The sequence below is a fragment of the Trachymyrmex septentrionalis genome, unplaced genomic scaffold (genome assembly GCF_001594115.1).
Source record: "Trachymyrmex septentrionalis isolate Tsep2-gDNA-1 unplaced genomic scaffold, Tsep1.0 scaffold128, whole genome shotgun sequence".
NCBI lineage: Eukaryota > Metazoa > Arthropoda > Insecta > Hymenoptera > Formicidae > Trachymyrmex > Trachymyrmex septentrionalis.
In genome coordinates, this window is record NW_017304417.1 from 30,533 (window position 1) to 47,154 (window position 16,622).

At 34.8% G+C, this 16,622-nt stretch overlaps 2 protein-coding genes across 3 annotated transcripts in view; one reads left to right on the forward strand and one right to left on the reverse strand.

Annotated features, from left to right (window-relative positions):
* LOC108756526 (protein MEMO1) overlaps positions 1–2,600 on the forward strand; it is a 3,508-nt gene extending 908 nt beyond the window's left edge. Inside the window, exons 2-8 of the mRNA XM_018500408.1 lie at positions 60–141; positions 235–303; positions 593–705; positions 886–997; positions 1,209–1,428; positions 1,530–1,634; positions 1,875–2,600. Coding sequence (XP_018355910.1) covers positions 60–141; positions 235–303; positions 593–705; positions 886–997; positions 1,209–1,428; positions 1,530–1,634; positions 1,875–2,012 — 839 coding nt within the window. The 3' untranslated portion in view covers positions 2,013–2,600. The remainder of the gene's footprint in view (positions 1–59; positions 142–234; positions 304–592; positions 706–885; positions 998–1,208; positions 1,429–1,529; positions 1,635–1,874) is intronic.
* A 1,419-nt stretch (positions 2,601–4,019) lies between these two features.
* LOC108756576 (activating signal cointegrator 1 complex subunit 3) lies at positions 4,020–12,864 on the reverse strand. Of its 2 annotated transcripts, none has more exons than XM_018500486.1 (12): positions 12,535–12,864; positions 11,534–11,681; positions 11,271–11,362; positions 11,030–11,178; positions 10,707–10,946; positions 6,426–10,634; positions 5,819–6,310; positions 5,548–5,738; positions 5,303–5,465; positions 4,937–5,197; positions 4,487–4,835; positions 4,020–4,394 (listed from the first exon to the last, which is right to left on the reverse strand). In XM_018500486.1, the coding sequence occupies exons 2-12, from the start codon at positions 11,662–11,664 to the stop codon at positions 4,306–4,308; spliced, it is 6,366 nt and encodes a 2,121-aa protein (XP_018355988.1). In that variant the 5' UTR covers positions 11,665–11,681; positions 12,535–12,864; the 3' UTR covers positions 4,020–4,305. The 2 variants fall into 2 exon arrangements, with proteins under 2 accessions (XP_018355988.1, XP_018355987.1); XM_018500485.1 differs by having other exon boundaries at positions 4,306–4,394; positions 11,534–11,694.
* Between the last annotated feature and the right edge of the window lie 3,758 nt (positions 12,865–16,622).

The window sequence follows — 16,622 nt, forward strand, 5'->3', positions numbered from 1 at the left end:
TTTTATAATAAAAATTTTGATTCATATATTATTAAAGTTAAAATCTCTGTTTGCAATAGGTTCAGAATTGAGTAAACAGTTGGAAGGTTGGTTAAGCGCTGCTGATTTATCCCATGGACCCGCGAGAGCCATCATTGCCCCGTTAGTAGTCCAATATAATATTCAAGTTTATTAAGATACACATACTCTCTCACACACATATGTGTGTATGTATTAACGTATATCAATTTACAGTCATGCAGGATACAGCTATTGTGGAGCATGTGCTGGTTTTGCTTATCGACAAATTAGTCCTGTAGTTGTGTAAGTGTGAATTATATTAGCTATATTATCTTAGCATTTTATAAATAAATGTTTAATCACAATTTATAAAATGTTAAAATATAATTTAAATTACCAATCTATAAATTACATTTATGTTATTTTATAATTGTAATATCTTATTGTAATCATTAAAAGAGAATATCAGTTTATATTGTGATAGTTTAATCAATGTAAATTTTCATATAAAGTAGCCTTTATAATATATAGTTTAGTTTGTAATTTTTCAAATTTCTCAGTCAAATGAACCGTGCAACGTGCTGTTATGCAGCCGTAGGATATTTATTCTAGGGCCTTCTCATCATGTGAGATTACCAGGTTGTGCCCTATCTTCGGCTTCCATTTACCGAACACCGTTATATGATCTACTTATTGATCAACAAGGTGCTTATATATATTTTTCGTTATTATCCCTATATTAACATATTTATATTTTGCTTTTTTTTTTAATGCTCAACTTATAACAAATAGTGAAAAAAATATTTTATGTAAGGAAAAATGCTTCTTGTATGTAGCATATAAAGTACAATCCTTGAATTTACAAAACGGATATATTTTTAATAGTGAGAAGAGAACTTGAAGAAACTGGTCATTTTGAATGCATGGATTTGAACACAGATGAAGAAGAACATAGCATTGAGATGCAATTGCCGTTTATTGCTAAAGTTATGGAAGGGTATGTTTATAGATACATAAATTAATTTCCATCTTAAATATAGCAAAAATACGCAAAAATATATCGAGAAAAAATTGTACTAAGCTAGGAACATATACAATTTCTCTGTTTATTACTGAATAATAAGAATGATTCATCTTATTTATATGGGTCTCTATGTATGGCTTATATATATATATATATATATGTGTATATATATATGTATTTATAGATTCAAAGACTCATTTACTGTAATCCCAATTTTGGTGGGATCTTTGAGTCCGGAAAGAGAGGCGCTTTACGGGAGATTGTTAGCGCCCTACATGGCTGATCCGCAAACATTGTTCGTCATTTCTTCAGATTTCTGTCACTGGGGACAACGTTTTCGCTATACTTATTATGATAGATCATGTGGACCTATACATAGATCTATTCAAAATCTCGACAAAATGGTATGGTTTTTAATTTCTTTTCTTTGAGCGGGGGTAACGATTAATTTCGTAATTTAAATATATTACAATGTCTATAATGTTACATATGTTCGTTAAATTAGGGTATGGACATTATAGAGACTTTGAATCCTCTAATGTTCACCGAATATCTTAAGAAATATGGCAATACTATATGTGGCCGACATCCAATTGGCGTTTTGTTGCAGGTAATAATAAAGCAAGAACATGAAATAGATAAGGTCCTGCGCACAATGGAGGAAATATTAAAAATAGGAATATTGAGATTTCAACTTATCAGAAACCGTGTATTCTAGTGTAATCTGATAGATTGAAATCTTAATATTTATTCCTGTCCCTAACATTTATTCTATTGATTTGTGCCCAGGTCCTAAGTGAGTTAGATTCTAATTATTTTAATCAATGTTGTATTTTATGTCTTCATACAGGCAATTCACAGTCTTAAAGGAAATACAAATGGTCAAAGAATGAATCTGAAATTTTTGAAATATGCTCAAAGTAGTCAATGTAACAATATGAATGACAGTTCTGTCAGTTATGCTAGTGCTTCCTTAGTTCTTGAGTGATAAAACTATACACAATATCAAATATGGTCATTGGTCAGTTCGCTGATTATAGGCATTTTCTTAAAGTGGAATGATGTTTAACAGTAAGATGATTTAACAGTAAAAACTTCTATAAATTATTATAAACGAGACTAGGTTGAACGTTGAGATTTTATAATGCAAAAGGAGACACTGAATTTAACTACTGTAACTTCTAATATTATTTGTATAATATGACTATTATGCGATGGGTGTTGGGACAAATATTAATTCTTGCGCTATATGTTAACAGATAGAAATGTACTATTACCGAAACTTTTTATATAACTGCGTTTCGGTTTATTACTTACAAGAGATATTCAGTACTTCCAGATTTCAATGGGAAGGAGCTTAAATATTTCTTTGCTTTGATTTTTGATAAAACTATTTTAGAATTAACAGCGAAGTGTGTTTCTTGCATGTGCACTTTTGAGTAAGCAGATTTCAAACTATTGGCAAAGAAGAGAATATTGTTTATTGGCACTTACAAATTAGATACTTTTTATATATATAATTAGAGAGATGTATTAAAACTGTTAATTTGTACCTAAATTTATATTTTAAATGTACTATTTATGTTAGAAGTAATATAATTTTTACCTCTTGAATTGTGTTATGTTTAGGCTATACTATGAATTAGCAAAATTTTAAAATTGTTTCTAGATTGGCATAGATTAATTTAAGCTTAGATTACAAAATTATATACTGTTATAAAAATAACGTTTGCTATTTTTGACATTTGAAATATATATACATACATACATACATACATACATACATACATACAGGCTGTCCCGAAAGTTTTTGCTAATCGCTTTTGTGTAGATAGAGCGAATTAAACTGAATCGAAAAATCCTCTACCATTTTTTTTGCAATGCTCGCAATAGTTAATGAGACATTAATCGTTAAAGATAGCCGAATAAGCGCATCCGTTCGGTCTATTAATACCAAAGCGTACGCCCATTGATGGTTCGGCATGGAGTGGTAATAATTTGGCAGACGAGCCTTCATGTCATGACTTGACCGGCGCGCCTGCCAAGTTATTGCCATTCCCCGCGACCCGCATGCCTTTCGGGATATCCTGTATATACGCGCGCGCGCCATTTTAAATAATGAATTAAGATTTCTCGAAAACTATGGTAGATACGGAAAAATGTTTCAAACAAAAGTTATATGGTTCGGAAGGAGACATCTATCATAGTTTTCCAGAAATTTTAATGCATTATTAAAAATGGGACACCCTATATGCGTGCGTGCGCGCGCGTGTGCACATAGAGAGGGAGGGGAGAGAGAGAGAGAGAGAGAGAGAGAATTCAATTAAATTTAATACATCACATAAACAAAATTTACTTGAATCATTTCGCCATTTATTCTGTGATTAAATTAGATTAAATATGCTATTGGACTTATAAACATTTTGTAAAGTCTCTTCTGTGCCCTTAGTATGAATCTGTGTCATAATTGATATATCAGTACGAGAATTTTGGACTTAAGGATTTAAAATACATACATGTGCGCGCGTTCACAAATTTTCTTTTCTTTTCTTTTCTTTTCATACAAAGCAATGGAACGATCTCATATCCTTCCTATTATATAATCTATTATTACCTAAGCATAGAGAGGACAGAAGGGAAATAAACCGAATAAATTAAATATTATATTACTGTGACACGATGTAAATTTAAAAAAGGATCAGTATATATACCTAAATGCATTCAATAATTTTTTATTCCTAAGACTTTTTATGTGTATTACACACTTTATCAAACAATACATTTCGCAAAAGCATAAGTGATCTACAATATAGAATCCTATCTCGCCAAAACATTAATTAAAATGAATGATATACAATAATCGATTCATTTGGCAGTAAAAGAACTGGTTTGTAACAAAAGTATTGTATGAAATCATACAACTGATCCTGCACGTGTTGCTTTTTCTATCTTTATATACCGAGGTAATAAGGTTTATATTTGTATGAAAAAAAACCAATATAATCTATACATATATATTTCATAGACGTGTAATAAAATTACGTGAAAAAAAAATACAAGTTTCTGTACACAATTTATGGTAAATATCCCCTATAATCATATCCATATACATCTATAGCAAATCTCATCTTTCGCACTCATCTCAATACATACATTAACAATCTTATAAATTTGCTTTTTCTTTATTTTTGTAATCCTTATATTAACAATAGAAAGATTTGCGGCAATTAATATATCACCTATTGTTTTCAGTCTTAGGTGTTTGGTTATTATTTAAATATTTAGCATGTTACATCTAAACAAATACTATACTGTTGATCCAATCCCATGTAGCAGTCAGAAATCAAGTAGAATGCTAACTTTGTTATTCCTAAAATAAATGTTGAAATTTATACTTCAAGAAACTCGAAGAGATATGCTCGTACAAGAAAAGCATTACAGACAAATTAATGAGTTATTTACCCAAACTATTAGGTGCAGTAAATTGTAATTGATGATATTTCTGCTGATTATTTATACCGGACACCCTTTTTAAAGCCCATAATTCTTTATTCTGAATGTCGCCTAATATCAAAAACCAACTTTCATCCTTTCCTTTCAAAAACATTGGACAGTGTGCTTTTAAAACTTTAGTATTATTCATTCTTTTCAATCCAATAGTTAATGTGTACTCCTCATTTCGTCGAACTGCTATGGCGTCATCGTTATTAGGCTTCAGCATTATCTTCCTCTTTTCAACGTTGATGTCCCAAGAATTCTCCAATATTAAATCAACGGATATTATCGGCATATCTCTGATTACTTGATGTATCTAGAAAATGTTTTAACTTTTCAACATAAAAAAATAATATTTTTTATAACACACACCACACACATGTAAATATTAGACAGATATCTTTCCAATTTTATTACCTCACGTATTTGATCTACCCGATATTCTCCTTCATGTAAAAGCTTTGCAAGTCTGTTATAATTGTCGTATGTTGTGGAACATAATATTGGAAGAGCCATCGACAACGATGAAAACAAGTGTAAATCTTCCATCCTTATATGCGGTAACGTCATTATTGCAGATTCATCTATCCATCGTGCTTGCACAATCATTTGAAACAGTTGCGTTATCCTTAATGTGCTTGTTAACCATCCACGTTCTGCGACTGTGTCGATCATTGCCTGAAAATGTTTTTCTGTTAGTATAGTCAGTAATCAAATCTAAATGTACATACGTATAAAAGGCCTATGCCATATCCATTTTAGAAATTAAATTTATATTCATACCTGTATTATTCTGATTGCTTGATCGAGCACTGATTTCAGATCAGTGATATAATCGGTGCAAGGTAATAGTAGTCTTGAGAAATGAGCTTGCAGCAAGAGAAATGCTTTTGTATGTGGAGAATCATACTGATTTGAGGAATAACGACATAATTTTGCTAGTTCCCTGTTAAATAACATTTGCGTTTATAAAAAAAAAAGTAAGCGAAAGAAACTCGAATGACTTACTTATCTCTTCAAAGACTTACTCGTTCAATAATTCCTCATTATGTCGCACAGGTAATTCGTTGTATTCATATGAGTTGCAGAGTGTACGTAAATACTGATCCAACGTCAAGTTCTCCTCTAGCGATTGCATAAACATCAGCATCGTATTATGCGACAAATAATAAAATGACGCTATCTTACCCATCGGCAACGAAAGTAAAGTTTGTTCGTCCTAGATAGAAACATATCAGGAAATTTATCTATTGTAAATTATTATGTTACTCCAATAGATTTTATCATCGTAATCGATACCTCATCATAATCGATACAATGCGAATCCATTAACGACTTTACGGTGGTCTCTACCAATCTCGAGAGATATTCATTGATATAATAAGGCTCCAAGATATCCAGATCATAATATTTCGGATTTTTCATCAATCTTCGAAAATAATATGTCCACGTTAAATAATCGAGAAACTCTTGTTTGTTCTTGATGGTACCAGCGACAATTTCAGCATTAATATGATCAGGTAATACTCCTATCAGACTCGATTCCACGGGAAACGGTTCGTATAAAAATTTCTTGTAAAAATTTTTCTTTAAGTCGTGCACAAGAACGACCGCCACACCAGAATCATCAAACTGTGGTCTGCCAGCGCGACCCATCATTTGGAGAACATCCGTTATCGGCATATCTACGTAACGTTTTAGTTTGCCATCATAATATTCCGTACCCTTTATCACCACCAGATGAGCAGGAAAATTGACACCCCAAGCCAAAGTGGCCGTCGTGATTAGTACCTACATTAACCAATTGATTAATGCAATTACATTCATATTGATACGGATTAAAAATTCGAAATACAATCAAAGCTGTTGAAGGTATAGTTGCAACTGATTTTATCTGTATGTATACCTGTATCTTATTATTGATAAATAATTCCTCCACAGTTCTCCTGTCTCTGTCTTGAAGACCGGCGTGATGAAGGCCAATTCCAAAGGCGAGTGTGAGCTTTAGATTCGAGTCATTTATATTTTCCAGAATGTCGTTCATTTGTTCTTCCGGCATATGTAACCATTGCTTGGGATTATCCTCCGCCGCGAGATAGGCAATCAGATCGAGAGCGGTCAAGCGAGTTTGCCTGCGAGAGGAGACAAATACGAGAGAAGGACTAGTGGGCGCATGTTGCCTGATCGCCTGAAAGGTTGGTCTATTCATGGTTGCCATCCGGGGACAATAATGTTTACCAGGAAATCCGCTGATGTGAACTTCCAGTGGTACTGGTCTTACGGACGGCCGGAAATTATAGAGACCCATCTCTTTGATACCGAGCCAATTGGCCAAATCTATCGCGTTGGCCAGCGCGGTCGAGAGCCCGATGACTCTGACCTTGTTATGCGTATGCGAGGATATGAAATTAGTACGGGAGATGATCACCTCGAGTACCGGACCGCGATCCTCGCCCAACAAATGAATCTCGTCGATCACTATAAGTGCCACTTTCTTCACGTAACTTCGCGTTTGCCAACTTCGGCTGATACCATCCCACTTCTCGGGTGTCGTGACGATCACACTCGCGCTGGCTATCATCTTTATGTCAGGTGACACATCTCCAGTCAGCTCCACCACTCTTTTACCTAGTCGTTCCTCCAGTCGTTCCTTCCAATCGTTTATGCGTTCCCTGACCAGAGCTTTCAGGGGCGCTATGTAAACGACCTTCTGATCGGGATTCTGTTTGAAAACGCGAAACATAGCAATCTCCGCTGCAATTGTTTTCCCCGAGCCAGTCGGAGCACCGAGAAGAACATTGTTATCCGTGTGATATAAACAATGAAAGATTTGCGTCTGTATTGGATTAAAATGGGAAAAGTTATACAAGCTCTCAAAATTTGGATTTTTGAGAACAGTTATCGGTAACGGTTGCAATTCTAGCAGATCTGTGTGCGGGGGATGAGTCTCTGGCAGAATGAGATCATGAAAGGTCAACGGAAACGTAGCTTCGCAACCGAGCCAATGATCGCTTGTGATTTGGACGAGATACTGCGTCGGTAACGATTCGGACAATGGTATAGTCATGACGAGTTCTTGCTCGAGGTTCTGACAGGCCATCTTCTTCGTCAGTATAAAATACTCGTGATGATAAATAAAGTTATTATCCGGATCCTCAATCCATATCCAGAAAGCTTGCGAATTCTTCCCGTGAACCTTATCGTTCCAGCGGAACCGTGACATTAATTTCAGTCGTATCCTCAGGATGGTGCGCGTAATAGGCTGCAAGCTGTAGTCTACGTCCAGTGCGGGCAATTCGTCACAGCACTTTTTCACCATTATCGCCGCGTGTTGGTTCCGTAAAATATTTCCAATTTCCTTCACGTCCATCTCTTGCAACCGATAAATCTCCAAGTTGCGTGACTCGATCTTGTCGATCACCTCCATGGAGAGGCAGTCGAATTGGCGCAATGGCGTCAACAGGTCCCATTGTTGCGCCTCGAACATCTTTGCCATCTGCAGCAATCGTCCGGCCATTATTGCGTTATTACGCCGGAGCATAATCTCGAAGAGCGCTCTGGCTATTCGCAAAGCATTCTGCGTGATATAAGCCTGATCGGATATCAATGAGGCCGTGTTTACTCGGCCCCTGGAAAGATACGTTTGCAACAATATATTGACTTTACCGTGGACATTCTCCACACCGCCCTGTGGTATGAGCTCGCATTCTTTTATCAACTCGTCTAACTCGTCCACCTCATCGTCTCGTACCTTGAGCTGTTCGAATTCCTGAGCGTGCGATATCATCGCAAGAATCTCCGTCTCGGTCATGAGAGACTTCTGGAGTTCGTTGAAGATCTCGACCGTGTCGTACTTGAGATAATAATGGCTCGCAATACGTCCCAAATCAGTAGCATTGAGATCACCAGTGCGCGCATCATATCTGATCATCTGCGCTTTGTCCAATGCCTTCGCGGCGACGTCGATGAGCTCCTTCCGCTTCTTTTCGAGATTCACATCATTCATGAGGTTCTGATAAACCATGCCGTACGCCTGAAAGTTCAATTTCATTCGTACAAAAAGATAGGTGTAGCTTAACCATTCGACCGCTTCTGTCACGTTGGATATCGTGCCTAACGCTATCTCGGCATTCAAATTGTCGGCCAAGTATGTGATGAAACTACTCTCGATCGGTATTTGATTCGTCAATAGTGAGAGATAGTGAGACAGCTTGCTGTGCGAGGTAATGATGACCGCGTGTCCCGACTTGTCGAATTGCGGCCTGCCAGCGCGACCGAAGATCTGCAATACATCCAGGATACCCAGATCCACGTATGAGCCATGCTTGGAATCGTAAATCTCGGTTCCACGTATGATGACCGCATGCGCAGGTAGATTTACGCCCCAAGCTAGTGTGGCGGTGCACACCAGCACTTTAATCAGACCGTCGGAGAAATATTTCTCAACGAGATTCCTATCAGAGCGCAGTAAGCCAGCGTGATGCACCGACAGTCCACTGTTGAACAGCTCACCAAGATACTTGTTGCGCGACTTTGGAAAGGCCTTGTTTATGTACCTTGCCTGTCCGTCGGATAAAAAGTACTTGTGCGTATCGTTTTTTAATGCCAGCTCCTTCAGGACGTTCGCCATTCTAACGGTGGCGTTTCGCGCATGCACGAATACCATGACCTGATGGCCCTGCCGCACCATCTCCACGACGTTTTTGTAACACACCAAGTCCATGTCGCTCATCTGTTGCATCGGCTTGATAGCCTTTACGCCGATGAAAGTTTGGCTGAGGGGCACTGGTCGGAAACGATGATCAAAGTAAAATAATCCCTTGTGTGGGCTGACGCGCAAAAATCGCGCGACATCTGCGTAATTTGGAAGCGTCGCAGACAGCCCGACTATCCTAATCATGCTCTGCGATGACTCCACCTGACGTAGGGTTCTTGCAACCAGCGCTTCTACAACGGGTCCCCTGTCACCATGCAACAAATGCACCTCGTCGATAATGAGCAATCTGACGATACTAGTGAGGGAAATATCGCCCGTACCTTTCCTCGTGACGACGTCCCACTTTTCCGGCGTAGTCACTATCATCTGGGTCTGTTGAATCTCTTGTTTTGTCAATTGTATATCACCAGTCAGCTCGCGAACGCACACACCTAGAGGATAGAGTTTTTTGCTAAAGTTTGCGGTCATTTCCGCCGCTAGGGCTTTCATTGGCGCGACATAGATTATCTTAAATTGATTCTTTTGTAATTGTCCGTCTCGAATGTTTTGTTTCAATTGATGCACCACAGTCAGCATGGCTACGTTTGTCTTTCCCGCTCCGGTCGGAGCGCAAATCAGTAGATTCTCATTAGTGTTGTACGCTGCGTCGAATACTATACTTTGAATCTTATTTAATGATGTTACGCCACTAAAGGCTATTTGACCGATCTCGTCTAGGGAAGATATCGACACGGGATTCGTTTTAACGTTAATAGGTTCTTCTTTCGATATCGGTATATGTACTCGTTCACAGAGTTCATTATCCTCCCTTGTAACATCTTCGGTCAACAATAATTTTTGTCCTGATATAATGCTCGCTTGCTTGACATTCGCTTTAGAATCGAATACAAATGGGAAACCTTCCTGCATGCCTCTCTCTAAAGTGTTAATTTTAGGAAATAACGGGGTACATGTGGCTTTCAATGCCTCTTGTCGCTTAATTTGCAGTTCATTCTCTTTCCTTTCAAATTCTCTTTCCTCAGTTTCTAACTTGGCATCTCGTTTGTTCGCCATTCTGTTGAACCTCTTTTCCTCCTTACGTACTTGTTTGTACAACTGCTTTTCCTTTTCGGATTCTATAGTTACTTGACCACTTATTATTGGGCCTCGCACATTCGTTTGCGGTCTCTTGGATACTTTTGAATAGGAAAATGTAGATGCGATGCTCCTTTGATGTTCAATAATATATTCGATAAATTCCAAGTGTTCACAACCTAATAAATCGAATAATTCCGCTTGTATATTCTGAGAGATCTTTAATGTTTCTATTATTTTTGTTGCAAAATCTTCATATGACATTTCTACATTGTAGTTTTTGTGACAGCTTCTTAATCCGTTTGTAAATATTGTTTTATCAAACTATAAACAGAGAAAATGATAAAAAAGGACTAAAAAATTAATTTTTTGTTCAAACATTAAACAGATACTCACTATAGATTTCTTCTGTGTTGAAGGTTTCGTTTCGTGTATCATCATTGTAAATTTATCAGTATTTGAATTTGTCTTCTCTGTAGACATATTGTGAAGTTTAACAGTATCAGGCCATACGACCCTAGCTGGATTGTAGGGAATATCTGTTCCAAAAATCTGTGAATCTGCAGTGTTCGCATTTGATTCTAATAACAATTCCATAGCTTCTTCATGACATTCTGTCTGAATTTTATTGACTACCTAAGTAGAATTGCAATAAAAAAAATAAATAATCAAAGGCGTATATATTGTGTGCTACATTAAAATTGTACATCATACCATACCTGCATCATAGCTTCTGCATAGTGAAACGTTATATGTCCTGATTTTTTGCCAAGTAAATTATATTTTTCTTTCGATGAGCTTTTATCTTCAATTAATAAACGTAATGCATAAACCGTGAATTCATTAATAACATCCGAGGACTCATTTGCTGGAAATAAAAATTTTTTATTAAAGAAATATGTTATCTAATAAGGTATTGAATCATTTATTTATCAAATTCAATTGCTATTTACTACATACCTAAAACTTGTTGCACAATATTTCTCAATGCTAACAGATGTGCCGCAAGATTTTTAGATGCATTTTTATATATATCATGCCACTCAAGAGTGCTAGAATATATAAATATATGTTATATCAAGATGTATATGTATGAATAAATGGATGTATATACACATTGCGAGAGAATCTAATATTTCTAGCAAATATTATATAAAAATCATGTAAACTCACAACATACATAAAAAATTCCATATTCTTTTCAATTTAATATATCGATCTACCTTTTTAATCTTTTTGTTCGTTCCTGCCTTTTCTTCAGTAAGTCATTTGGTTCGCAATCCAATGTTTCTCCTCTGTGCTCTAGAGAAGTAAATATTCGCAAAGATCTAGTGATACGTGGTAATTTTGGCATCGTAATCGTGTAATCACCTATTAATCAAATCTAATATTAAGATAAAATATTACATATATACTATACACTTTTCAAACTATGTATGTGTAACATATATTAATTTTTTTGTTTTAACAACTTGAACTTGCAAATTTTTACTTATAATGTAAAAAAATTAAATTGTGAAATGACAAAAAGGAATATTTATTTAATATTAATTTGGAAAATATAGCTTTTTGTATTATTTGCTTATACATTTTGAAATCGGTACATGCCAGAATACAAATAATGTAACATTGAAAGAAATTTGTAGGTCACCAAAATTATCAAGGGTCGAATAAAACCTAATGTAAAAGATAAATTACGATTATAGATTTAATTTGAGAGTATAAAATTTTGTCTATCGTCTCAGTGATATAATCGATCTGTTTTTTATTGCTGCACTTTCTGAACTAACACACACAGTGCAATAAGTTGAAGTGAAACAAATGTTTGTTTCACTTCAACTTATTGCACCGGTTTAGAGTACAGCAATAAAAAAGGGACCTAATGTTTTTTATACAGACGAAAATTTACAAAATTGTTCCGTTTGTGTAATCGCGCGAGATACATAAAAGAAATTTGAGAAATCTGTGTAAAAAGCAATTACATAACGCAATATATCTGAAAATAAACAAAGTAAAACATAAATATTACTCGTTTGTTTTTAATTATAATTTTATTTGTAAACCTTAATTAAACAAGTATTACAAAAAAAAGTTATATTTTAAACAAATGGATCAAACGGTGAAGATGTCAGATTTTTGATCGATCCACCGTTTGTGCAATCAATCTGGCAAATATATGTTAACAATTTCGTTTCGCAACATGACATTCGATTCATTTACATACCAGAAAGGTACTTGATAACAGATGCTGATAACAACTGCTTTAAAAAGAACAGTGATCGTCAACTATCGAAACAAGGAAAATAACTAAAGCGGTGCCCTCGCTTCACCACGTAATTCTTCAAACATTCATGTGATCCGTTTTCTGTTTCTGCACTAGACTGCACTGAAACTTTCTTGCTTTCGACAACTATCATATATACCTATCTCATTTTAATTTTCAAAAATGTATGTTGTACATACACTAGTTCAGCCACGAAAAACAGACTTATGATGTCGTGACAGCACCATTCTCACAATCATATTTTTACTGATTTTTGCGATCATACGTTTTGGCGATTCGAATCTGCCATGTTTGTTTTCTTATATATAAGAAGTGCGTTCCGTTTCATGCATGAACCGCATAGAACGCAGCGCATCCTATGCGCGCATTGGCTCGGTTCTTTTTTCTCATGCCCATGCAACCATGGAAGGAAAAATGGTGCGGCTACGATAGAAGAAATAAGGAATTAGGAATAAGGCATAAGGAATAAGGATTCCAGCCTATCAAAAACCGTGTATTCCAGTGTATCCAATATCTGATAGATAGGAATGTTTGTGAATATTTATCTATTATTTCATGCTTTGCATTGAATGTTATATACCTTATGTATGTATAGAATTTACATCATCACCATACCAACGAATTGCATAATGTAAATTCTGTACATACATAAGGTATGCAATATTCAATGCAAAGCATGAAATAATAGATAAATATTCACAAAACATTGAAGGATAAGTTTACTAACCTTATTACACAGCAGCCGACAGAAGTCGATGTTGAATATATTGATAGTAAATTCAATATAGCAGCTACTACGAATTACTTCAGCCAATCAGAGAATATATCGATCACGTGACACTTTGCGAATCTCTGTTACACTATAAGGTCTCTTAACACCCGTATTCATAATCCTTCCTTATTTTAAGGGTGGAGGAAGCCTCTATGAAGAATTCCTCGATTCTCCAAGACCTTGTTTCATAAATTGATCTCAAATCTGCCTTCCCGAAGGAAGGAATATTTTGGAGATTTAAGTAACCTACTGAAGGCAACATGTCATAATATACAATATATGCAAACCTAATATTGTGAATTACGAATAATAAAAATTATAAAAGTATTGTTGATTAAATAAGATCGTGATTAAGCACATTTTGCAATAATAATGGACAAAAATAAAACTAATAGCGAATTCGATTGACGCACTCAGTGCGCATTGATGACATTAAAAACCGCCGTATATACACAAAATAACATAAATATATGTTTATAAATAAACATAAAAATCGATTAAATCGTGAAATATTCAATACATTTTATTGCACTATTAGGTAAAATATGTATTTCATAATTCGAGATATTTACATTTTATTTTTATACTAAAATTAAATCAGTGTACAACGGCTTTAATATGCATCAGTGCTTCCACCAGTCACCATAATGCTTATTATATGAAAAAGGAGAAAATGCTTCTGGCATAGTTTATTTCCGAAAGAAAAGCTATAAAAAAATAATTATCGATGCTACAGATCTAAACTAAAAGCTTTCGAAAATAAAAAGACCGATATGACAAAATAAATTTGGAGGTTTGCTTGGTTATGAAAATTGCACCTCCTCCTTAAGGAAACTCGTAACCCTCCTTGAGAAAAGGAAGCTAATAAATGACATAGTGTGACACAATGGATCATTATATTCTTGTTGTTTGCCAATGTTAAACAAAGATGATCACTATGTCGCACTGTATCGCTTATTGGAAGGCACACAAGGCTTCTTATTTGGTTTATGAAACGTCAAATGAGAAACAAGGAATCCTTATTCCTCAAGGAAAGACTATGAATACGAGTAAGAAGACCAAACTAGGCTTTGGAAAATGTGATCAAAATCAAGTTTTTGAATTGGTATTGGTGGCTATGCGTGATATGCGTTATACAAGAGTCTATGCTCCCCGCTTTAGTCTTTGTCCTCCAGGTTCATACATATGCTTGTTCATCCTTTTTTTTTTTTGAAAAATTATTTTTTGTGTAATAAAAATAATAACAATATAATGAAAACATTTAAAAAAATTTTAAAAATAATTTTCCCATTATTTCTCCATTATTTTCCCATTATTTGTTTAAAAAAACATCTGGAAAAATGTAAAAAATTGCTAATAATTTTTTATATGACACAAAATTATACATAATTATGTGTGTACGAATAATTTTTTTACATTTCTCTAAACTTGATTTTTTTTTTAAATAAACAACGCGAAAATTGTCCCTTCAATTATTTTTGACATTTTCTCATTATTATTTTTATTACGCTAAAAAACAATTTTACAAAGGAAAAAAGAATGAATAAAGACATGTGGACATATATTATATTACATATGTAATTATAATAATTATACAGGGTGTTTTATTTTAAATAATATGGTCGATTATCGCAACTCAATAATTTTATTGAAAAATTTTTTCAATGAAAGTCGCATGGCTTGAAAGGGGAATGATGGAAATATGGACTTAACCTTGAGAGACATTGTCAAAATTAGGTCAAGGTCATTAATGTTTTTTTAAATAGACATCTCTATTTTTTATTACATATTCTTATAGCTTATCTCAAAAATTTTCCAAAACACTATAATAACATTTTATTGAGTACTTTCCGAGTTATAAAGCTTGAAAGTTATAGTACTGTCGGCGTTATCCATGTATTCATGCGCGTGCGAGCAGGATTCTTACGTGCGCGCGTCTCCACGATCTATTCACACTGCTTGACATATGCTCATGGAATTGAGTCCAATGGCATCACAGACACTTGTATAACGCATAATGCATAGTGCATAAGGGAATCAATCAATCAACATTTTTTTTTCATGAAATGGGAAGAAAAGAAAGATTCTGATTAATTGGTTCGCTTATGCGTTATGCGTTATGCAAAAGTCTGTGCTGCGGTCTCAATCCTTCCCAATTGAATGATTAAACTTTCCTCTTTTTTTCGTATAGCTTTTTCTTTCAATTTTTCTACATTATAAGCTTTTTCAAAACTTTTGTTTTTGGCCGCTTACAGTTCAAACCCAGGTAGCAAACACAGGTTACTTTGACGTCAAATTCTGGTCATATTGATACGAATGACGTCAAGTGACCAAAAATTCATCAACCGATGTTTCCGTTATGTCATTCTGACATCATATTTTGGTCCTTAATTTTCAATTAGCAAATACATAATTTTGATTTTACGCTTTGATTTCTCATTGATTTCTCATTGATTTATACCGATGCAAATCAAAATATCATTTGTAATAATAGTTTCGTTTCTAGCCAATCATTTATAATTTTAATTAATACATAAAATATTTAAAGCTTATGCCTTTGCTGACAATTTAATATTATTAATATTTGAAGAAATTACATGGAAACGAAATAATACGCTGGTATTTATTAACTTAGGCTACGTTCCGAAACTTCCTCTCCGAGGTAAATTTTATTCGAAATATATAGTATACGTTACGTATACTATAATATATAGAGTAAAATCTTCCTTGGAGAGGAAGTTTTGGAACGTAGCCTTAGTTAGAAAATAATGACAAAGATATTGTCCTCGAAAGATCGTTCGATCCATGGTGGAAAGAATTAAGGATGTTTAATTCAACATCGATTTTTTAGAAAATCGATTCTTTTACTTTTGATTCTCGATTTTTTGGATAGATTCTTAAGTTCCGATTAAATCGATGAATCGATTCTTAAGACCCGAGATCGATCTTCCGTGTACGCCCAATTCAAAGGTTTATTCTTTATTAAGACTTTAAATACAAAGCGCCTTTTCGGTCGAGTGTTGAACTACTGTCTAATATACATTCAATTAAATTGAATTAATATTTCAGAAAATAAATTGAGAGCCGATGAATTTATCGGATTCACACAATCAATCTGAAACAAATAATCCCCCCAAATTCTCCCAAATCTTAAAAAACTGTAATAAACTTATTGCGAAAAATATTGCCTCGGCCGGGAGTCGAACCCGGATCTCTTACATTCCGTGTGAGCGTCCTGAGCCTTTAGACTACCGAG

Coding starts and splice junctions, on each gene's coding strand:
- LOC108756576 (XM_018500486.1), bottom strand. CDS start 11,664: ATGCCAAAATTACCACGTATCACTAGATCTTTGCGAATATTTACTTCT. Junction 6,311..6,425: donor TTATCAATAATAAGATACAG/GTATACATACAG, acceptor TGGTTAATGTAG/GTACTAATCACGACGGCCAC. Junction 5,466..5,547: donor AATGAGGAATTATTGAACGA/GTAAGTCTTTGA, acceptor GTTATTTAACAG/GGAACTAGCAAAATTATGTC.